The sequence below is a fragment of the Sorghum bicolor genome, chromosome 3, assembly GCF_000003195.3.
Source record: "Sorghum bicolor cultivar BTx623 chromosome 3, Sorghum_bicolor_NCBIv3, whole genome shotgun sequence".
NCBI lineage: Eukaryota > Viridiplantae > Streptophyta > Magnoliopsida > Poales > Poaceae > Sorghum > Sorghum bicolor.
This window is the reverse complement of record NC_012872.2, coordinates 62,106,779-62,127,575: the sequence shown is the minus strand read 5'-3', so window position 1 is coordinate 62,127,575 and position 20,797 is coordinate 62,106,779. Positions and strand designations below refer to the sequence as shown.

The following is a 20,797-nucleotide window of genomic DNA, read 5'->3' as shown; positions in this document are numbered from 1 at the left end:
TTTTTCTTTTTAATTGCTAATACATACGCCAGCATGCATTCATATTGATGTTATTTATTATAGTTGCATCCATGCAACCATATTTTTATTTTTCCAATTAGTTTATTTATTAGTTGCATATATACATCTTGATGTATATTATTTTTTTTCCCTTTTTTGAACAATCCGCGGCCGGCGGCAGTGAGTTTTTTTAAGGAGACTCTCTATCTATAATAACCGTTCGATCTATATGTCGTGCTATATAAATCATCTGTCATCTGTGATCTTATATGTAAAATGTAAAACTTCTTCTAAACCAAGATTCCTCGTAGACATTGAAAGAGGAAAATCAATCTTACATGAAAGATACGAGACTCCTATTAAACCAAGATTTCTCCTTAACCCACCTCTAGCCTCTCCAATTAAGTTTGTTTCATTGCCGATTGAAGTTCGCTCTCAAAGGCCAATCATGATCAACGCTATTCACGCAGGAGAATTCAAACGGGGCATCTCATACCACATTGTCATGAATAGGTTGACTTTTTAAAATTGGCGCGAATATATCTCAATTTGAGTATTTGATTTCCTATTGCCGGTAGATCTTGTATGCATCTTCTAGAACAAGTGATCCTGTATGCCGATCTTAAGCATGCAAGGTAAAAAGAAAACATGCTCTTAATTCTTTCTTGAAATTAAAAAAGTCAAAACGGCTAACGAATTGGACCTAAAAAAAACAGAAAAGCTATACATGCACATTGGAATTGGACTCCAATACGCAAATATGGAGTATTATATTCCGTTTTTGGAATCTCGGAGGAATCTTAGTTTAGAAGGAATCTTACATCTTATATTATGTAAGATCACGGCTGACGGAAGGTTCATATAGCACGACGTTTAGATCGAACGGTTATTAATTAGGAGGAATCTTACATCTTATATTATATAAGATCACGGCTGACGGAAGGTTCATATAGCATGACGTTTAGATCGAACGGTTATTAGTGAGGGAGAGCTCTCTAAAAAAACTCGCTCTTTTATAGTGTGATTGTCGAGTGTCGACTAAGAGCACTCACAATGGAGACTGTATCATATAGTCTAAAGTTATTTATTACCTTGACCAATGTGGACTTAGAGTCTAAATAAGATTTGGAGTTTTATTTTTTCTATCTTTTTCTTCAATAAATATGCTGCCACATCAGCAAAATACCATAAATAATATGTAATTAATTATCTTGGACTCTGTGATAGAGTCTTGTATTGTGAGTGCCCTAATGTTAGTAGCAGTGTAGTAGACTACTAGTAGTTACAGGGATGCCATCGAACTATACGTAAATTGTATTGGTCTCTGACTCTCTGGTACAAGGCGGTGGTACTCGTCTCCAGCGGCTAAAAACGCAGAAGGTTCTCGCGATTGTCTGCGTGCGGACGGGGGCTCCTAGACGCCGGGTGGACGGGGATGCCAGGGTGGCGCCGGTGGCATTCCGCGGGGACGCCGGACGCGGAAACAGGGCCGAGGCTTGGAACCTTGGGCGGGAGCTGGAACGTGGCCTGGATCGGGAGCTGGAACAGTTTGTGGCTTCTTTAGCCCAAATGGCTGAATATCGAAAAAATTTATTAGGAATTAAGAAGAATTGTTAAAAATATTGTTAGGATATGGGCCGGACGGCATGTGCCTGGCAACCAAGGCCCAAGAAAAACACTATGAAGCACTGCAAAAGCAATAGGAGCTGGATATCAATATTCACAATTCTACTCATAACTTCTATGTAATTCTCCGGCAAAGTTATTCTGGGCCGTTAAATCCCGTCTTCGATGGCCAGATCTCGTTTGAGCTCTTGTTCTGTTTTGTCGACAAACAACTCCCCGCTATTAACAATCGGTACAAAAAGTCGTCGATTATTGGATACTAGCACCATGAATCCCCTTTTCGAGATCTCTCCTTCCACCCAACTCATCCTCAACGAACTCGGCAAACTCCACGGGATCTTCAAGTTCGATGCGAAGTGGGGACTCACCAAGGACGCTGTGCAGGAGTCCCCGAGGCGAATCCGCTCCGACCAAGTCCGCTGTTGTTGGCGCAGACGTAGTCGCCGACAACCAAGGTGGGCTCTTCGACGCAGGAAGCGGCTCCGACGAGGATTTCACTATTGTCGGCACCAACGTACTCCCTCCGTCCCAAAATAAGTGTCGTTTCCGCTTACCGAGAAATAATTTTAACTAAATATATAGTAAAAATATTAGTATTTATAGTACATAATTAGTATCATTGGAAAAATCTTTAAATTTAGTTTTTTAACAAATTTATTTAGAAATATAAATATTGTATATATTTTCTATAAATTGAATAAACTTGCGGTATAAAAACCTAAAATAATACTCTTTTTTAACGTAGAGAGGGTGGGCTGTTCGAACAGCCGGCCCGCACCTCGGAGGAGCCCAGCCTCAACCACTCCGCCAACGGTGGCTTCACGAAGCTCACGTCTACCGTCTAGATCCGCATCTCAGAGTTCAAGGTGGAGCCGGTGCGGCTTCTCGAATTCCACCTCGGCCTTGTCGAGTACACGCTCCTCGTTGACCCCACGTGGATCGTCACAGCTCTACATGAACTCGACACCGATGAGCCCGAGTACATCTCTGCCTCTAATAAAGTATTATAGTACGCTATAAGCCAGCTAAATGCTGAGGTGGAGGAGAGAGAAGATGAGAGAGAGTAAAAGCGGGCTGTAAGCTTATAGCCGGCTCAGACACAAAAATCAAGAAAATCTGTGAGACAGACAAATGGGTCATATATTAATAGTGATAAGCTAACCATTATATGAGTGAGCTGTAATAAGACTGTAAAGAAATCTTACAGCCAGCCGCTGGCTGTATTATAATAGTTGCTCTAACAAGGAGTTGAAAGTGCTAGAGGTGGACGAGAAGGTACCCCATCCACCGGCAACAAGGTTCTCATGGCCGACGTCGCGCAGTTCAACGCCGACCAGATCCTTCACCAAACCACCTCCGAGTCACTCCGCCCCGCGTCCGAGCAGCTCGAGTCGCTGTGGATTAACGGCTCGCAGATCCTCTCCCTCCGGCACAAGTTCCTCGTGCCGCCATCCTACTTGAACCCGCCTCCGACGACTCTGACGCGCGTCACCTCTTGGCCAAGCTCTCCTCGCTCATCCTGCGCCTCCACTGTGGCATGCCCCTCCTCGTCCATCTCGGTTTTAGCCGACCGTGGCATGTGCGCCTTACCGCTGCCTTCGTGGGCATGACATTCACCATCCAGTTCGTGCGCAAGTTCGCCCACCTCAGCCTCCACCTCTCTGTCGGTGGCGTCCTCGCCTTCACACTCACGTGCGAGCTCTCGCCAGTCATAACGACCATCATCTAGCTACATCGGGCTCCGCGTTCGCCACCGAGCTCGGCACGATGGAGGTGTCGGAGAAGGCCGCCACTGCTGTCCGAGGCGCTGTGCTGTCTGCTATGGGGCGCCAGGGTCTTAATTACTATCATCCATGTCACTTCGGCATTACAAGCTAAGGAGCTCTGTGGAGGTGATTTCACTAATCCCTCTGATTTCAACATGATTGGTGCGTCGGTAGTGTTTGTGAGGAGCTGTGATGAGAATGTGGTGAACTCGTGGCTTTTGTCTTCGTCCGATTGGATTGAGCAGTAACCTGGTCACCACCACCTATGCAAGTTGAGTTCGTGTGTGTAGCAGAGCTGCTATTCGACCAACTCCATGGCCTCCACCTGAATGCATAGAAGCCATGAATCAAGACATTTTCACAACATCACGGAGAGTGTTCATTGCTCAGCTTATGGGAAGAATTTTTGTGCACCAATTCAAGAGCTAGTATAGCGGAAGTGTGGTGGAAATTATCGATTTTCCTTGCTTAAGGAATCTGGACAGAAATTTCAAGTTGCAAGAGGAAAGTCCATGGATATCACTGGCAGGCTAAACAAGATTTGTTGCATTAATCTTTGTCTTCTGATGCCTGATGTACAGAAGAGTTGAATCCCAAGCGGAGCATTGAGTCACAGTTAATTGGAAGTGCTGTAGTTGCTCCCTTATTGACTGTTGCCACTTGCCACTGCACGATGGATGGCTAAGGGTTTGTTGCTACCTGTGCGTAGAGTGTTTGCAGTGACACAGATTGGTATGAAGGCCTTTTTTGGACCGCATCTTGAACAGAGTACCTATGTTTCACGAGCATTTGGCAGCTTATAGTTTATGCAGGGCTGCACTGTCCATGAATGGCTACATTGAGTTGCAGCCTGGCCACCTTCTAGGCAGGACTGCAATAATTTGCTCAGGGACACCATTTTAAGCTCTGCTGCAGTTTATGGTCCATATTTTTGTTTGGATTGGTTTTCCCTGCAGTTCGTGCCACTATGGTCACTGCATGTGCTGCTCGAGATCAAGTGTGATGGAGTCCAACTCTGGCCATTTTTCTGCAGCTATGCAATTCTGGTGCTCTTGAACACATCAACGTAGTTGTTCCACCTCAGATGTCCTTTGGGTGCATACAAGTTGCAGATGGCTCTCTTGTCTGGAGTTTTATATCGGGGACAGATACTTCTGGAACTAACACTTCAGGTGCAGCCCCTCTTTCGATTACAGATGATGGCTCCAGGTGTGATCCCTGTGCATTAGTAAGACAACTTGACAGTGCAAATGCTAAGACAAATTTACACATGCATGTACCTGTGTGTTTGATTGCTGCTCAAATCATTTTAGTTCCTTGGAAGTCTTGGCCACGGTTCACCAGATATACCTTTGATAGGTTTCTGCAGTTGATAGATCCTTTAGTGACCAGGGTCTTGTTTAGTTCCGAAAACTTTGATTGTTTACTGGTTGCACAGTCTGTGACTTTGGAATTTTGCTGGCAAATGATGATGCTTGATATGGGCTTTTTGTCTACCAGCAAGGAAGTGCTAATGACTTCAGCTTGACATATTTCTTGTCTCATGAGCCTTTTGCTACTACAATATTTATCGGTATGGTAGGAAAGGAAAACAACAGAAGTAGCATATTACCATTTGGGCCTTGTTTAGTTGGAGAAATTTGGTTACAGTAGCACTTTTGTTGTATTTGACAATTATTGTCCAATCATAGACTAATTAGGCTCAAAAGATTAGTCTTATAAATTACCGGCAAGTCGTATAATTAATTATTTTTTAATCTATATTTAATGCTATATGCATAGGCCGTAAGATTCGATATGACAGAAATTCTTAATTTTTTTTAAAAAAAATTAGGTGGAACTAAACAAGACCTTGGCCTTAATAAGTCAAGAATCATTTGGGATCCCGGTGGTTCCATATTTCTTATCGGTTTGGGGACAAACCGAATCTTAAGAGAGGGGAATGTTAGGATATGGCCATGAGTTGATGGGCCAGACAGCATGTGCCTCGCAACCAAGGCAGCACTATAAGCCCTCTGTAGTTCCTCACCTAAAATTTTTTCATCCATTCCATCAAATCTTTGGACACATATATGCAACATTAAATGTACATAAAAAATAAACTAATTACACAGTTTGGTTGAAAATCGCGAGACGAATCTTTTAAGCCTAGTTACTCCATGATTAGCCTTAAGTGCTACAGTAACTCACATGTGCTAATGATAGATTAATTATACTTAATAGATTTGTCTTGCAATTTACTGATGAGCTATGTAATTTGTTTTTTTATTAGTTTCTAAAAACCTCTGCCAACATCCTTCCGACACATCCGATGTGACACCCAAAAAATTTTCATCTCCAATCTAAACGGGGCCTAAAACACTACAAAAGCAACAGGAGCAGGAGGGGAAGCAATATCGATCAAATATTCAGAATATACAAACAACTACCCGTTGCTAACAAAATATCTCTCGGAGTTAGCCATCACACGAAAAGGTCAAGATTAGGTTAAGCACAATCCAGCTCTTTTAGCCAAAAAAAAGAACAGCACATTCCAACGGCTTATGCATAGGGCATTAAATATAAAGAGTGAAACACGAGAAAGAGAAACGAAGAATTCGTGTCACTGTGTCATAGTGAAACTCTGCTCCCGTGAGCGTGTCTGATAGGTAATAGGTTCATAGGTTCACTGACGCGTCGAAATTTCCATGTCGATGATAAAGTCAACTAACGCTGCCTTTGACGATCCGGCGGTCTCCAGCGCGGCGGCGGCCTCATCCTTCGCCACGGCCACCCTGTCCCTGAGCTCCTTTCCCTGCTGGGACTCCATGACCAGCCTGACCTTGGCCTCCACCTCCTCCGCCTTCACCATGGCCTCGTCGTAACCCTCCATCACCACCCCGAGCTTCATCCCCTCCGCGACGAACACCTTGTTCAGCCGCTGCTCCGCGTACATCGGCCAGCACACCATCGGCACGCCCGCCGTGACCGCCTCCAGCGTCGAGTTCCACCCGCAGTGCGTCACGAACGCTCCGGTGGCCGGGTGCCGCAGCACCTCCACCTGCGGCGCCCACGTCGGCACCACCAGCCCGCGCCCGCGCGTCCTGTCCAGGAACCCATCCGGGAGCAGCGCCTCCAGCGCCGCCTCGCCGCGGCCCTCGAACCGCTTCGTCGAGTCGGCGTCGGGCGCGACCGGCGCGCGCACGGCCCAGAGGAACGCGTGCCCGCTTCTCTCCAGCCCCACCGCGATCTCCCTCAGCTGCCCTGCCGGCACCGAGCTAGCGCTCCCGAAGCAGAGGAACACCACGCTCCGCGCCGGCCGCGCGTCCAGCCACGTCAAGCACTCGTGCTTCGCCTTCGCGTTCCCGTCTCCTCCCCTCTCCTCGCCCACTAACGGGCCGACGCAGAACAGCCTCGGCACTGGCTCGCCGCCGGGGCGGGGGCTGCCCTCCTCGATTGCCCTCACGGCGCGGGGCTCCAACCACTCGAACGTGTTGGCTAGTACGCCCTTCGCTCTGGGGAGCTGCTCGAAGAGATCAATGGTTGCCTTGTACTGCTCGTTGTGAGGACCAAGCAGGACCTCAGGCAAGTCCGAGGCAGGAACCGGGTGCACTCCGGGGAAGTGCAGCAACGAGCGTCCCATGTCCCCGAAGGAGACGTCGGAGCGCATGACGGGGATGTGCAGATAGGCAGCGAGCGGGGACGCGCCGGACGTGAAGAACAGGTAGGCCGGGAGTCCGAGCTCCGCGGCGGCGTCGAGCGCGCACCCGCAGAAGAAGTCGAGCACGAGCGCCTTCACGGACGGGAGGGACCTCACGAACGCGAGGAGCGCGGGGTTGGTGGCGCGGAGGTCGGCGATGAGCGTGATGAAGGGGTCGGCGTCGGGGTCGGCCTTGTCCCCGGAACGGGCGGTTGTCGGCTGGAGGAGATGGAAGGAGACGGAAGGGTAGGTGGCGGAGAGACGGGCCACGGTTTGATGGGAGTCGCTGGACGACGGGACGTCGGCAATGGCCATGGTGATGGGAACGCCGTGGCCCGCCAAGCGGTCGGCGAGCTGCGCCATCGGGTGGAGGTGGCCCCGGACCATCCATGTGTACAGGACCACGACGCTGCCCATTCGCTGTATTGTGGATGCGCAATGAATCGATGATCTATGTGCGTGCCTTGTTGGCCCCTCTGCTAAATCTAAATACTAGCAGCAGCCAGCTGCTAAAGTTCGACGCAGATCATGCACTAGTGCACTACGCAACCTCGTTGACTGCGAGAGGCGGCTAGGACTGAAGATTTGCCGACAGCAAAAACGGAGAATTGGACAATGGTAACGGCGGCCAATCCTGGAATCCAAAACCTCGTGAAGTTGGTCAAGGAAGTGGGTTGCTTTGCTCAGCTGCCAGTCCACCAGTATGAGCTTTGTCACAAAAATATATTTCTTTTGTAAACAACGATAATGAGAAGTAGCCATACAATCCCACATTATAGGCAGTTCCAGACCCTGCATCAGCATCCATCTTACAGACAGTTCATTATTCATTACTAGTAATTCTTTAATCCTAAACTATAAGACCTTTTTTTTCCTGTTTTTCTAGATACATTACTTTTGATACGTTTCTACATACTATATCTAAATACATAATAAAAATAATATATATAAAAAACTCAAAACATCATATAATTTAGAACGGATGAAATAAGTATACATAGATCCATCACTTGGATCCTAAACCCCTTAGAAACTCACCAAGTTCGACGTGAGACGACCCGCTTTCTTTCATGGCATCGGCAGCCATTTCCTTGGCCATCGCCGTCCTCTCTCTGAGCTTCTTCCCTTCCTCCGACTCCATCACCAGCCGTACCTTGGCCTCCACCTCGTCGGCCGTCACCGTCTCCTCCTCATAGCCTTCCATCACCACCCCAAGCTTCATCTCCTCCACCACGTGCACCTTGTTCAGTCTCTGCTCCGCGTACAGCGGCCAGCAGATCATCGGCACGCCGGACATGACAGCCTCCAGCACCGAGTTCCACCCGCAGTGAGTGACGAAGGCTCCCACGGCCTCGTGCCGCAGCACCTGTGTCTGTGGCGCCCAGTTCTTCAGCACCAGTCCTCTGCCTCTGGTTCTCTCCAAGAACCCGTCCGGAAGCAGCGCTTCCAGATCAGGCTCGCGAGAGCTCTGCTCCCGACTTCGCACGGCCCACAGGAACCTGTGTCCGCAACGCTCTAGCCCGCGCGCCGTCTCCTTCAGCTGCGCCGCCGGGAAGGCGCCCAGGCTTCCGAAGCAGAGGAACACCACGCTCTGCCTGGGCTGCCCGTCCATCCACTCGAGGCACGCGTGCCTCTCGCCGTTTCCCTCGGCGTCGCCACCGTCGACCAGGGGACCGACGCAGTAGATTTTCGGCGTCGAGCGGCCGGGCAGGCAGTCGCCGTCACGCAGCGCTTTCAGTGCCCTCGACTCCAGCCACTCGAAGCTGTTCACCAGAACGCCTGCAGCTTCGGGCATCCGGGCGAGCTGCCGCAGGCGTACGCTGCCCACGTCGCTCTCCCAGTCCTGCATGGTGTCAGGCATGTCGAGAGCGCGGACTGCCGGCACGCCGGCGAAGTTCAGCACCGCCTTGCCCATGTCCTTGGGCGAGGGCGGCACGGCGCGGAAGAGATCTGGAATCTGGAGGTACACCGCGAGGTCGCCGGCCGCGGACGGGTAGAAGAAGTAGGCGGGGATCCCGAGCTCCGCGGCGACGTCGAGCGCGTCGGTGCAGAACATGTCGACCACGAGGGCGTCGACGGCGGGGACCCGCGACGCGAGGAACGCCCGCAGCGCGGGGTTCGCGGCGCGGAGCGCATCCAGGATGGGCTTAATGGGGTGGGAATGCTGGTTGCTGCTGGCGCAGGGCGGGATGGGGAGGAGGTGGACCGTGATGGAGGGACTGACCACGGCCAGGCGGGCCAGCGCAGCAGCCAGCACGGCGTGCTTCTCGGGCGGGTCGACGACGGCGATGGTGACGGCGACGCCGCCGTGGCGGAGGATGGCCTTGGCCAGCTGCGCCATGGGGTTCAGATGGCCCACGCCCAGGGAGGGGTACAGCACCACCGTCTTCTCCGTCATGGCCTGCTGGTTTCTCACAACTCACGACCAGTGGACTGGACAGGACGAGGCGAAATAGAATGATCCCGCTCACCAGCGACGACAGGCAACAGCCGACTGGCCGGGAAGGGAAGAGGCCGTGTTGGTGTTGGTGATCCCATTCCGCAAAGATATAGGACAGGCGGCGCACGCAACACGGTGAGCGACTGGAGCATTAACATGGGCCGCACCTGTTTGTCCGGTTGGTTTTGGTACTTCGCTGCTCGCTCCGTAATTTTCCTCCAATCGGTTATTTTCGTCCCCAACAATAAGGCCTTGTTTAGTTCCAAAATTTTTGGCAAAACGTGAATAGTATCAATTTTGTTTGTATTTGACAAATATTGTCCAATCATGGACTAACTAGGCTCAAAAGATTCGTCTCGTCAATTTCGACCAAACTGTGTAATTAGTTTTTATTTTTGTTTATATTTAATACTTTATGTATATATCTAAAGATTCGATGTGACGGAGAATCTGAAAAATTTTACAAAATTTTTTGGGAAGTAAACAAGGCCTAAGAGAGCTAGTTTGCTGGCTATTTGGTTTCCACGTCATCTTTAGAGATGTAGCATAAAATACATTCCTCCAATCTGTTAATTTACAACTAGAAAATAGCAATGCCTTTCGTTTAATATTAAATAGTATGAAGCGACATGGAATAATAACAAAACACCAGTAGTAGTCAATAAAAAGCTAAAAGCGACGTGAAGTGTATCATTGAGGAAAGGCCAACACGCTTTTTAATGGTACTAGACATAGGCCTTGTTTAGTTAGAAAATTTTCATAATAGATATTGTACCATTGTGTTTGTATTTGACAAATATTATCCAATCATAGATCAATTAGGTAATTTTATTTGTATTTAACAAATATTATCTAATCATAGACTAATTAGGCTCAAAAGATTCGTCTCGTAAATTACAGGTAAATTATGTAATTAGTTATTATTTTTATCTATATTTAATGCTCCATGCATGTGCCGCAAGATTCGATGTAATGGGGATTTTGAAACTTTTTGTAAAATATTTTGGGAACTATACAAGGCTTTAGTTCCAAATTTTTTTTGCAACACAAACACTGTAACACTTTCGTTTGCATTTGACAAATATTGTCCAATCATAGACTAACTAGGCTCAAAAGATTCGTCTCCCGAATTACAGGTAAACTGTGCAATTAGTTATTTTTTATCTATATTTATTGCTCTATATATATGCTGCAAGATTCGATGTGACGAGGAATCTGAAAAATTTTGCAAAATTTTTTGGGAACTAAACAAGGTCATATTATATTGGGTTCTAAAAACATACCATACACATATAAATTATATTTAGGCAACACGCTGAAAAAAAGTTTTTTCTACCTTACATACCCTTATGTCCATTCGATGTTTAGATATTCCCTTTCAAATCTAGGCCTTGTTTAGTTCCATAAGGAAAAAAATTCGTAACACTGTAGCACTTTTGTTTGTTTGTAATAATTATTATCTAACTATAGACTATCTACGCTCACAAAATTCGTCTCGTCAATTTCGACCAAACTGTGTAATTAGTTTTTATTTTCGTCTATATTTAATACTCCATACATACATCTAAAGGTTCGATGTAACGGTAAATCTTGAAAAATTTTGGATTTTTGTGTGGAAGTAAACAAGGCCCTAAACGAAAGTAGTTTTATGTTTAGCTCCTCCCAAATCAGAGCTCGAGCCCGTCGAAGTGGAACTCGCTGGCAGGATCGGGCTTGGTTTAGTTTTAAAAAAATTACAAAATTTTTTAGATTCTCCATCCCAGCGAATTTTGCGGTATATGCATAGAGCATTAAATATAAATAAAAATAATAATTAGTTATACAGTTTGCTTGTAATTTAAATTTAGATAGTCTATGATTAGACAATATTTATCAAATATAAATAAAAATACTACCATACTTATTTTGCTAAAAATTTTGGAAGTAAACAAGAGCCTAGACCTGGGTTCGAATCAGAGCTCGAGCTCACCGAAGTGGAGTTCGCCGACAGGGCTTGGACCTAGCTTCCTTGCCGCATGCCCTAAGTAGGAAACAACAGAGAAGAAAACAAGGTAGAGTTCCACGTGGTGGACTAGCATGCCTCGCTAGAAACAGATAGATGAGCGATTCTTTCGTCAGTAGTGAGGTCATTTTTGGCTCAGGCTTGTTTACTTTCCCAAATATTTTACAAAATGTTTCAGATTCGTCATCACATCAAATTTTGCGGCCGAAGCATTAAATATAAAAAATACTAATTACATAATTTGCATATAATTTAGTAGACGAATCTTTTAAATTTAATTAGCTTATGATTGGATAATATTTATGAAATACAAACGAAAATGTTATTGTTCATATTTTACAATTTTTTTCAAGTAAACAAGGCCTCATTCTCCATGTCGAATTAAATCCGAGTCGGCTGACGGCATCACCCGTTGTTGGGGACACCCTAGGCCTTGTTTAGTTCCGGAAACTGAAAAGTTTTCGGAACGGTAGCACTTCCGTTTTTATTTGACAAACATTATCAAATCATGAAGCAACTAGGCTTAAAAGATTCATCTCGTAATTTACAGGTAAACTGTATAATTAGTTTTTATTTTCGTCTATATTTAATACTTCATGCATGTGGCGTAAGATTCGATGTGACGGGAAATCTTGAAAAGATTTTGGTTTTTGGGTAAACTAAACAAGGCCCTAGTCGGATCGCAGATTTGCAACGCCACCTGTTTGGAAACATCCTGCACATAGGCCATCTCTAGCGAGGAAGATGGACTTGATGCATGTACTACAGTGGCAGCCTGATGAATCAGGCCATTGCCTACTCACGCACGTGTTGTTTCCAGTAGCAACTTTATTTCTTCTTTTTTTTTTTTCCTCGCCTCTTCTTCCTTCTGACATCTTTTCTCTTCACTCCTCCCGCCAGCCTCTGCCATCGCCCAAGCCACCCGTGCTCACACCGATGACCTCCCCCCTCCCTCCCCCGCCGCAACTCCACCCTTTCCTAACAAATGTGGGTCGTGAACATGCTCAAGCGTTTTCTGCCCTAGCGCCGCCGATGCCGCCGCCATCGCCGCCGCAGCTCCCGTCTTCCACCGCCGCTGGTCCCCCTCCCTTCTCCTTCGGTATCTCGCTGGAGGTTGAAGGGAGTGGGATCCATTGTTTCTAATAAGTTTTTCTTTAGTAGATCGAGTCTAGGGTTAGAGTCTCTCCATGCCAATTTTTTGGTATTGTAATTTTATCTTCTCCTTCTCTCCGGCGACGGTGAAGGAGAGAGGTGGAATCAGTTTCTCCATAACAGCTCTGTTGAAGATAAGGATGACAACTTTGGCGTCAGCATCTTCATCGACATGACGACATGGAGACTTTTGTTTTCGGACGGCGGCATCAATGCGAAGATGATGTCGCTACCATGGAATAATTTTCTCCAGTCTTTTCTCCGTTTTATTGTGGTTAGATTTAGCCACAATGAAGGACTAGAGAGAATAATTTCAGATTAGTCATCCTCACTCTTTGGTGGCAGAAAGAAGAATGACGACACCGGAAAGAAGAAGTTCCTCAATTTCGCCTACTGGAATGTTGGCCGTCGTTCGTTGGGCATTTGTTCTCAGGCCATTTGCCGAGTGTTTGCCTATGCGATCATCTATACTGCAAAGCATCTAACAGGTTAGGTTTTGAGTTGTGCTTTACACAGCGTAAGTACTATATTGTAATCTAAAGTGTCTGTAACGTGTTTCATGTACTCACCTATCATATAATATAATTCTTTTTTTATCGCAAAAAAAAAACAAAGGTGTGTCGCTAGTATAAGAAACAAAGAAAGAATTTTTACCAACGGACCATCTATTGTTATCTTGGCATTTTGAACAACTTAATTTTTTTGAAACAAAACCTTTATCAACTTACACCCAACACTATCTTTGAGTTATGGTGTAGTACCAGTTATGTTATGTAGGACTTAGCGGTGGACTCGCCGCTCTCTTCTCATCCTTTTTCTATGAGTTGGCTGATCACGGACGTAGAGTAAACAACATGAGTGAGCTTTGATCTGCTTAGTTTGTTGAAGAACTAGTTTACTGTTCAAGTACTCTCTCTACTTTCCCTCTCTTTGATAACATTACTCTTGAACAAACGTCTCCTCTTATTATTAATCAAAGCCGGTGAAACCGGATCTTTCAAAAAAAAAAAACTTCTTGGACAAACGTGTTGAAGTTTACTATACACACGTTCATTGCGGAAATCATTACCTTGAAATACTCATGAGTAAAAGTTTCATCGATATCCATAAGTTTGTGAACTTATCTTATCATAGGCTAAAGAATGTCAACAACAAATCTTATGGGGAAGGTAGTGTCAAGAAAGATAGAGAGGGGTGTCTACATAAGTAGGAGAAAAATAGTAAAAAAACTAAGGATAGCAACGGGACGGTTTCTTTTTTTTGATTTGGAATTCGTATTCCATTACTCAACCACGTCGGCTAAATCGCCTGACACCAAATCTCTGATACAAAGAGGCCCTCCGGCCAGCACCAAAGGTGCCGAGTCACTTCTACTTCTCCCTAACGAAGCAAGCTCATGCGCTACTTTATTACAATCGCGTGGAACATGTGAAATTCTAACAGAAATTGAGCTCTCCGCTAACAGAAGTTTGAGTTCATGGACGAAGCCGCCCACCATCGCCAACCTGAAATCGTCCCCTTGCATTGCCCAGACCACATGTTGGGCGTCAGTTTCCAAGATGAAGTGGCTCGCTCCCAATGACAGAGCGGCTTTTGCTCCTTCCAGACATGCCATAAGCTCAGTCTGTAATGGGTTGCCCGCATACATAATTCTACCCAGACCAGTCTGGATCACTGCACCCTCTTCATCTCGGATAACATACCCCCACCCTCCAGTTTTATCCACGTCTCTAAACGCCCCATCCACATTCACCTTCAGCATACCTGAAGGTGGTTTCTCCCATCTCCTCCTTGTGGCCTGAGCTCTTGGGACTGATTGGATTACCTTCTGCAGCTTGGAGATTTCTATTGCTTGTCTTCCACTTAGATTAGCAATGTCATCCAGAGACCTTCTCCTCTTCCCTTCTCTGACTTGGTTTCGTTCCTGCCACCAATTATTCAGTAGAAAGCTTGCTTTCAACTGTAGCTCATCACCCATTGTCAGCATTTTCTGAATTGCTTCTCTAGCTGTAGCACAATTCACCATATTCAGGCGAGTTTCTTCCAAGCCCATTCTACTCCACAGCTCTCGGGCCTGCTTACATTTCAAGAAAAGGTGAGCACCATCTTCGCCTAGTCTATTGCACATGATACACCGATCATCCTCCACCTGAACTCCTCGGTGTTTTAGATTTAGGCGCAGCGCCAGAGAATTATGTGCCAGCCGCCATAAGAAATGCTTCAGTCTGCTCGGCGCTTGCATATCCCAGATCAACCTCCAGACCTTCTCATTGCCATCCCCATTGCTGGAACTCGATGCTGCCCAATCATTCTTACTGCGGCGATTCTGGTCATCACAACAGACTCTATAGGCTGACTTTACTGAAAACAAGCCCTTCGGGTCATAGTGCCATGCCAGAATATCATCCATCTCCAAATGCACCGGTATTGTGAGTATTTTTTGGACATCTTCCTCCCAGAATATGGCACGAATCATCTCTTCGTCCCAGTCTTCTGTTAATGGGTTGATCAACTCGGACACCCTCGTTAGAATGTTTCCACGCCTGGGCGTGATCGGCTTCCTGGTTACTCCCTGTGGCACCCATGGGTCTTCCCAGATTCTGATATTATCTCCGCTGCCCACTCGCTAGACCACTCCCTTTTTCAGTAACTCCAATCCTCTCAAGATACTTCGCCATGTATAGGACATGCCTGTTCTTGGTTTTGCATCCAGAGCATGCTCTTCTTTATAATACTTTGCTTTCAGAATTTTTGCACAAAGAGAATCTGGATTTTGAATCAGCCGCCATCCCTGTTTTGCTAGCATCGCCATATTGAAGGCATGGGCATCCCTGAACCCAAGCCCCCCTTGCTTCTTTGGTCTCTTCAATTTCTTCCAACTCAGCCAATGCATCTTATTCTCCTTATCATTCTGACTCCACCAATATCTGCAGATTTGCCGACTGATCTGGTCACACACCTCTTTAGTGATATCGAAGCATCCCATCGCATACGTAGGAATTGCTTGAGCCACTGCCTTTATCATTATTTCTTTACCTGCATTTGATAACAGCTTCTCTTTCCAACCTTGGATTCTTTGCCATACCCTCTCCTTCAGATAACTGAAAATTTCCACTTTATTGTTCCCGACATGAACTGGTAGTCCCAAATATTTGTCATTAAAAGATTCCCTAGCAATCCCAAGCTTCTGCATCACCGCTACCTTGCAACTTGCCCTTGTATTCTTGCTGAACAAAATAGCAGATTTTTCCTTGTTGATCACCTGTCCTGAACACTCCGCATACAAGTCCAGAATACTCTGGAGTTTTGTTGCATCTTCCCCGTTTGCGCGAACTAGGATCAGAGAGTCGTCGGCAAACAGCAGGTGAGAGATGCTTGGAGCCCCTTGACAGATTTTCACACCTCCAATTTCCCCCATAGCTTCAGCTTTTCTCAACAGGGCGGAGAAACCCTCAGCACACAGCAGGAATAGGTACGGTGATAGAGGGTCACCTTGCCTTAGCCCGCGTTCAGGAATTATTTCCTCCGTCAGAGACCCATTAATCTTGACCTTATACTTCACAGAACCAACACACTTCATTATGAGCTCTATCCACCCATGGGAGAAACCCATTCTTGTCATCATATCTTTTAGAAAGTTCCATTCCACCCTGTCATACGCCTTACTCATATCCAATTTAATCGCAGCATAGCCAGCCTCTCCCCTTCTCTTATTGCGCATATAGTGGAGGATTTCATACGCTACCAGGGTGTTATCAGAAATAAGTCGACCCGGAACAAAGGCACTTTGTGCTGGGGAGATAATCTCTGGTAGAATGACCTTCAGTCTATTTGCGAGCACTTTTGACACCATCTTGTACAAGACATTGCAGAGACTGATTGGGCGTAGATCCTTTACTTCTTCAGGATTTGAGACTTTCGGTATAAGAGCAATTGTTGTGTCGTTCCAACCATCCGGAAAATCCCCGCCCGCTAGGACTGCCATCACTTCCTCTGTTACTTTGTTCCCGATTAAATCCCAGCACTTCTTGTAAAAGATCGCCGGCAAGCCATCAGGGCCAGGTGCTTTCAAATCACCAATACTGTTCAAAGCCTTTTCTACTTCGTCAGCTGAGAAAGGCTTGCACAATTGCTCATTCATTTCACTTGTCACTAATGGCCCAACAGCATCTAAGAGATGCTGTGTTCTGTCAGCAGGACCCGACGACCTGAAAAGGTTTTTAAAATAGTTAGAAATCACCGCCTTCTTTCCCTCCTCCGACTCCTCCCACAACCCCGCTTCATTCCTAAGTCTTCCCACTCTATTCCTCCTCCTTCTCTCCGAGCACGTCGCATGGAAGAAACTTGTGTTTCTATCTCCTTTCTCCAGCCACTTAACATGAGCTCTTTGTCGCCAGTAGATATCCACCTGCTCCTCTAGCCTATCCAGCTTGAAGCGTAGAATCTCCTCCCTTGTCACTGCCTCCTGGATTAAAACCCCCGCCCTACACCTTTCCAGCTCAACTTTCACCTTTTAATTCTTCTCTCCAAGTCCCCCAGAACATTTTGACTCCAATGTTTCAGGCTAGTCGCAACTCCTTTTAAAGCACCCATCACTTTAGAGTCCTGTAATGCAGAACTCTGCTCCCAAGCCTCCTCTACTACCTTCCAAAAATCCTCTTCCTCTAGCCAGCAGGCTTCAAAGTTGAAACCCCCTCCATTCCTGCCGCGCAGTGGGCCATCTCGTTTCTCCACAGTTATAATAACTGGTCTGTGGTCAGAGTGCCTTGGATCACCATTGAACACCCTTGCTGCTGGAAACAGACCACGCCATTGAGAGTTTGCAACGGCCCGGTCCAGACGTTCTCTAATGTAGCCCTCCACCCGGTGATTATTGTTCCTCCAAGTGAAAGCATCTCCAAAAAAACCCAGGTCCTGCAGCTCACATACCTCTAGAGCCTCTCTGAACTGGTCCATATGAGACTGTGGACAGCTTCTTCCACCCTCCTTTTCATGGTTATATAAGATCTCATTGAAATCACCAGCACACATCCAGGGGCCATCACTTGGAGAAGATAAACCCTTCAACATCTCCCATGTGCAAAATTTTTTGTCCCCCTGGGATTCCCCATATACTCCAGTAAACCGCCACACTCGTCCATTAACATCCTCAATATCTACATCAATGTGAAGCTTTGATTTGCTTCTCAGCGTCACATTGATCCCCCTCCTCCACAACACTGCAATTCCCCCCCCCCTTTCCTACCGAGTCCACCACCACCATGTCTCCCATGTTCAGAATGCGTCTGAATCTCCTCATGCCTTTCTCGTCTTGTTTTGTTTCTGACAAGAAAAGCACATCCACCTCCTCAGCCTTTTGGAAGCCGAGGAGCCCCCGAACTGCCGGGCGGTTTCCCAGACCCCGGCAGTTCCAAGCTGCTATTTTCATTTCTGCTCGCAGAGCTGGTTCGCCAGCTCCGCCTTCTCCAAGTGGTCTCTGTTTTCCTCCACTAGGCCCCCCTTCATTCTCTTCTCGTTGCCCTGTCCATCTACCTCCATGTCACTATTGCACCTCTTCCCCTCAGTGATTTTCATCTCCTTCCCATCACTTTTCCCTTCCTGCTCCCTCGCTAGCTTTTTATACTTCCCCTTTTTCCGAGTCTCCTGCACCTTCTCATTCCCATGCACCTTTTCCACAACCTCTCCACCCATTGCCACATCGCAACCTAGCAACCCGGTCTTCTCCGTTACACTCTCAGACCCCACCACCCTTTCCTCTGGCTTTTCCCTAGCATTCTGGATTTTCTTTTCCAGATTTTGAGACGCTGACTTTCCCCCCGCTCCCTCCTTTGGGGGGAATGAACTTCTTTAGGGGGCTCTGAACCTCCGGCTCCTCCCTTCCAGCCTCCTCATCTTTGCGCCAGGAAAGAGACGCACTTCTCCCAGACTCTTTCGTTTTTGTCTCTCCGCCTATCCTCTTTACCTCGCCACTCCCGCTTGACCGCCAGGATCCACTCCTTCTACTATAGCTGCCACCACCATTAAACCCTTCCTCCCATCTTTTCTTCTCCGGCATAAACCTCAGCTTCCTAGAGAACTGCGGTACATTATCTCCTTCACCCCTTTGAGCACACGTTTTATCTATGTGCCCAATGACGCCACAGATGAAACAGAAGTCCGGTAGGTACTCATACACCATCGGACACCACAGCAGATTTTCTCCCTCCTCCACCACTAGCGAAACACCCCTCATCAGAGGTTTTGTAATGTTCAATCTAACCTTGATCCGAAGGTACTGTCCCACTGCAGATCCATCCTCCTCCAAGTCCATATCCACAAAAACCCCCACCTCATTCCCTATCATCTCCCCCGTCTCCTTGTTCATCATCCCAAGTGGTATGCCCGAAACCCTAATCCAAATTGGGATGTTGTTAAACATGATATCTTCCAGCCTCTTCCGTCCATCGAAATCTACCACCACGATCAGATCTTTTCCAAACAGCCACGGCCCATCGTCGATCGCCCTTTTCTTCCCCGATGGCTGATTGTACGTAAAGAGGAAATGGTTTGAACCAAGATCCTTACAGCCGATCCCATGAAGTGGACACCAAACCTTCCCCAGGGTTTGTTCCAGGGCCTCCGTATGAACCGGCCGATCCGCCAAAACCTTACCAATTGCCTGCACGCCCACCGTCTTCGCCACCCCCTCTCCACCAGCCTTGACCCTGATCCCCTTCTTCTCTGCATCAGACAACTTCATCTTCTCCATCATGCCCGCCACCGCATCCATCTCCGCCGCCGCCGAGTCACCACCCCCGACAAGACGAAGGCCAAGCCCTAACACCCGCTTCCACGGCAGAGTTACCTAGGTTAGCAGAGGGGCTTTGGCTCCGTCAAGGAGAGTTTTAGGGTGGACTCAAACGTGGAACAGATCGGTGAGTGAGGTTGGAACAGAGGGAGAGAGGGAAGGTGTTGGAAACCTAAACTCGCCGAGAGACAGGAAGCCCTAACTCGATACGCCCACGAGCGCAACGGGACGGTTTCAGATAAGATATCTGTAGGTTTCAGTTCTCACATATTCAGATTTGGGGATGATTTTCACCCACCCTTTTCGGGTTGGGCCGCCGAAACCTATCGGGTTCAGTTTCGAATTTGGTTTTTCACCCGTAGATATCCAATCGATATTTGAAATAAATCATTTATAATTAAATTTTATATTTTATAATATGCTAATAATAACTTATTTACTTAGAATATTTAAATTATTGCTATTATGTTGTGTTGCCATACAAAGCGGATTTTGAGTATCCATTTGGGTTTTGAGTATCCGCAATTTTTGGTTTTGGAGATAGACTATCACACAAATCGGTGTTCGGTACGGTTTCTGATTTCAATTTTAGGTTTCGGATTCAGGTGCACAGAGACTCCACCCGATTTGAATCCGCCCCGTTGCCATCCTTGCAAGAAACTAGTATTAAGGGAGATATAAAAGGTTCTTTTTTCATGGATTGTATAATTCCTTTCCTATTCTAATACGACATCTTCAAATACTCTTATATATATACTTCAACTATTGAATCTACAAAATTATCGTGTCATACCTGTATCATTATATATAGGGTGTTCCTATTTTACCTTTCCATTATTTTTTCACGACCCTTTTTTTATGGATTTGTTTTCCCTCGCGTGATGTTTCCCTGTTTTGCTTACCTAATAATTTCCCCTTTCAATTTCCCACATACTTTTTATACTAGTATATTGCCCGTGCTAACGCTACGGTGACATTTAGAAAAAAATTACAAAAATAAAATAAATCATAAAACTAAAAAACAAACCTACCCCACTGGCGTCACTTCATTTGGGAACATATATTTGGTTTTAACAAATGCTATGTAGAAAATTAGGGTCTGAACAGGAGTATTTTAATTTCCCTTTAGTCTATGAAAATTACGGTACTTCATTTGGGAACATATATTTGGTTTTCACAAATGCTATGTAGAAAAATTGAGAAACACAGCTGATCTATAAATAAATGCCCATCATTTATCTTGTAATATTGGTAACAAGTCTAAAAAATGAGATATTTGATTGTAGTTAGTGTAGGCGTATACCCGCCCTACTGGACAAACAAGCAAGAACACCTATCTTCAGTC

General features: G+C 46.3%; 2 protein-coding genes across 3 annotated transcripts; both read right to left on the bottom strand.

Annotated features, from left to right (window-relative positions):
- LOC8062148 (anthocyanidin 5,3-O-glucosyltransferase) lies at positions 2,746-9,686 on the bottom strand. 2 transcript variants are annotated; one of them, XM_021457100.1, is made up of 2 exons: positions 8,110-9,686; positions 2,746-3,717 (listed from the first exon to the last, which is right to left on the bottom strand). In XM_021457100.1, exons 1-2 carry the CDS (start codon positions 9,467-9,469, stop codon positions 3,656-3,658), a joined length of 1,422 nt encoding a protein of 473 aa, XP_021312775.1. In that variant the 5' UTR covers positions 9,470-9,686; the 3' UTR covers positions 2,746-3,655. The 2 variants fall into 2 exon arrangements, with proteins under 2 accessions (XP_021312775.1, XP_002456316.2); XM_002456271.2 differs by lacking the exon at positions 2,746-3,717 and adding an exon at positions 3,790-4,755 and having other exon boundaries at positions 8,110-9,684.
- On the bottom strand, positions 5,789-8,041 carry LOC8062149 (UDP-glycosyltransferase 88F3). Its single transcript, XM_002456272.2, has one exon. It carries the CDS (start codon positions 7,486-7,488, stop codon positions 6,058-6,060), a length of 1,431 nt encoding a protein of 476 aa, XP_002456317.1. The 5' UTR covers positions 7,489-8,041; the 3' UTR covers positions 5,789-6,057.

Bases quoted from the DNA above. Each gene is read 5' to 3' on its own strand.
- LOC8062149 (XM_002456272.2), bottom strand. From the start codon at position 7,488: ATGGGCAGCGTCGTGGTCCTGTACACATGGATGGTCCGGGGCCACCTC.
- LOC8062148 (XM_021457100.1), bottom strand. From the start codon at position 9,469: ATGACGGAGAAGACGGTGGTGCTGTACCCCTCCCTGGGCGTGGGCCAT. The intron at 3,718-8,109 runs GTGAGTTTCTAA...CTATGCATTCAG, and splicing joins GTCGTCTCACGTCGAACTTG to GTGGAGGCCATGGAGTTGGT.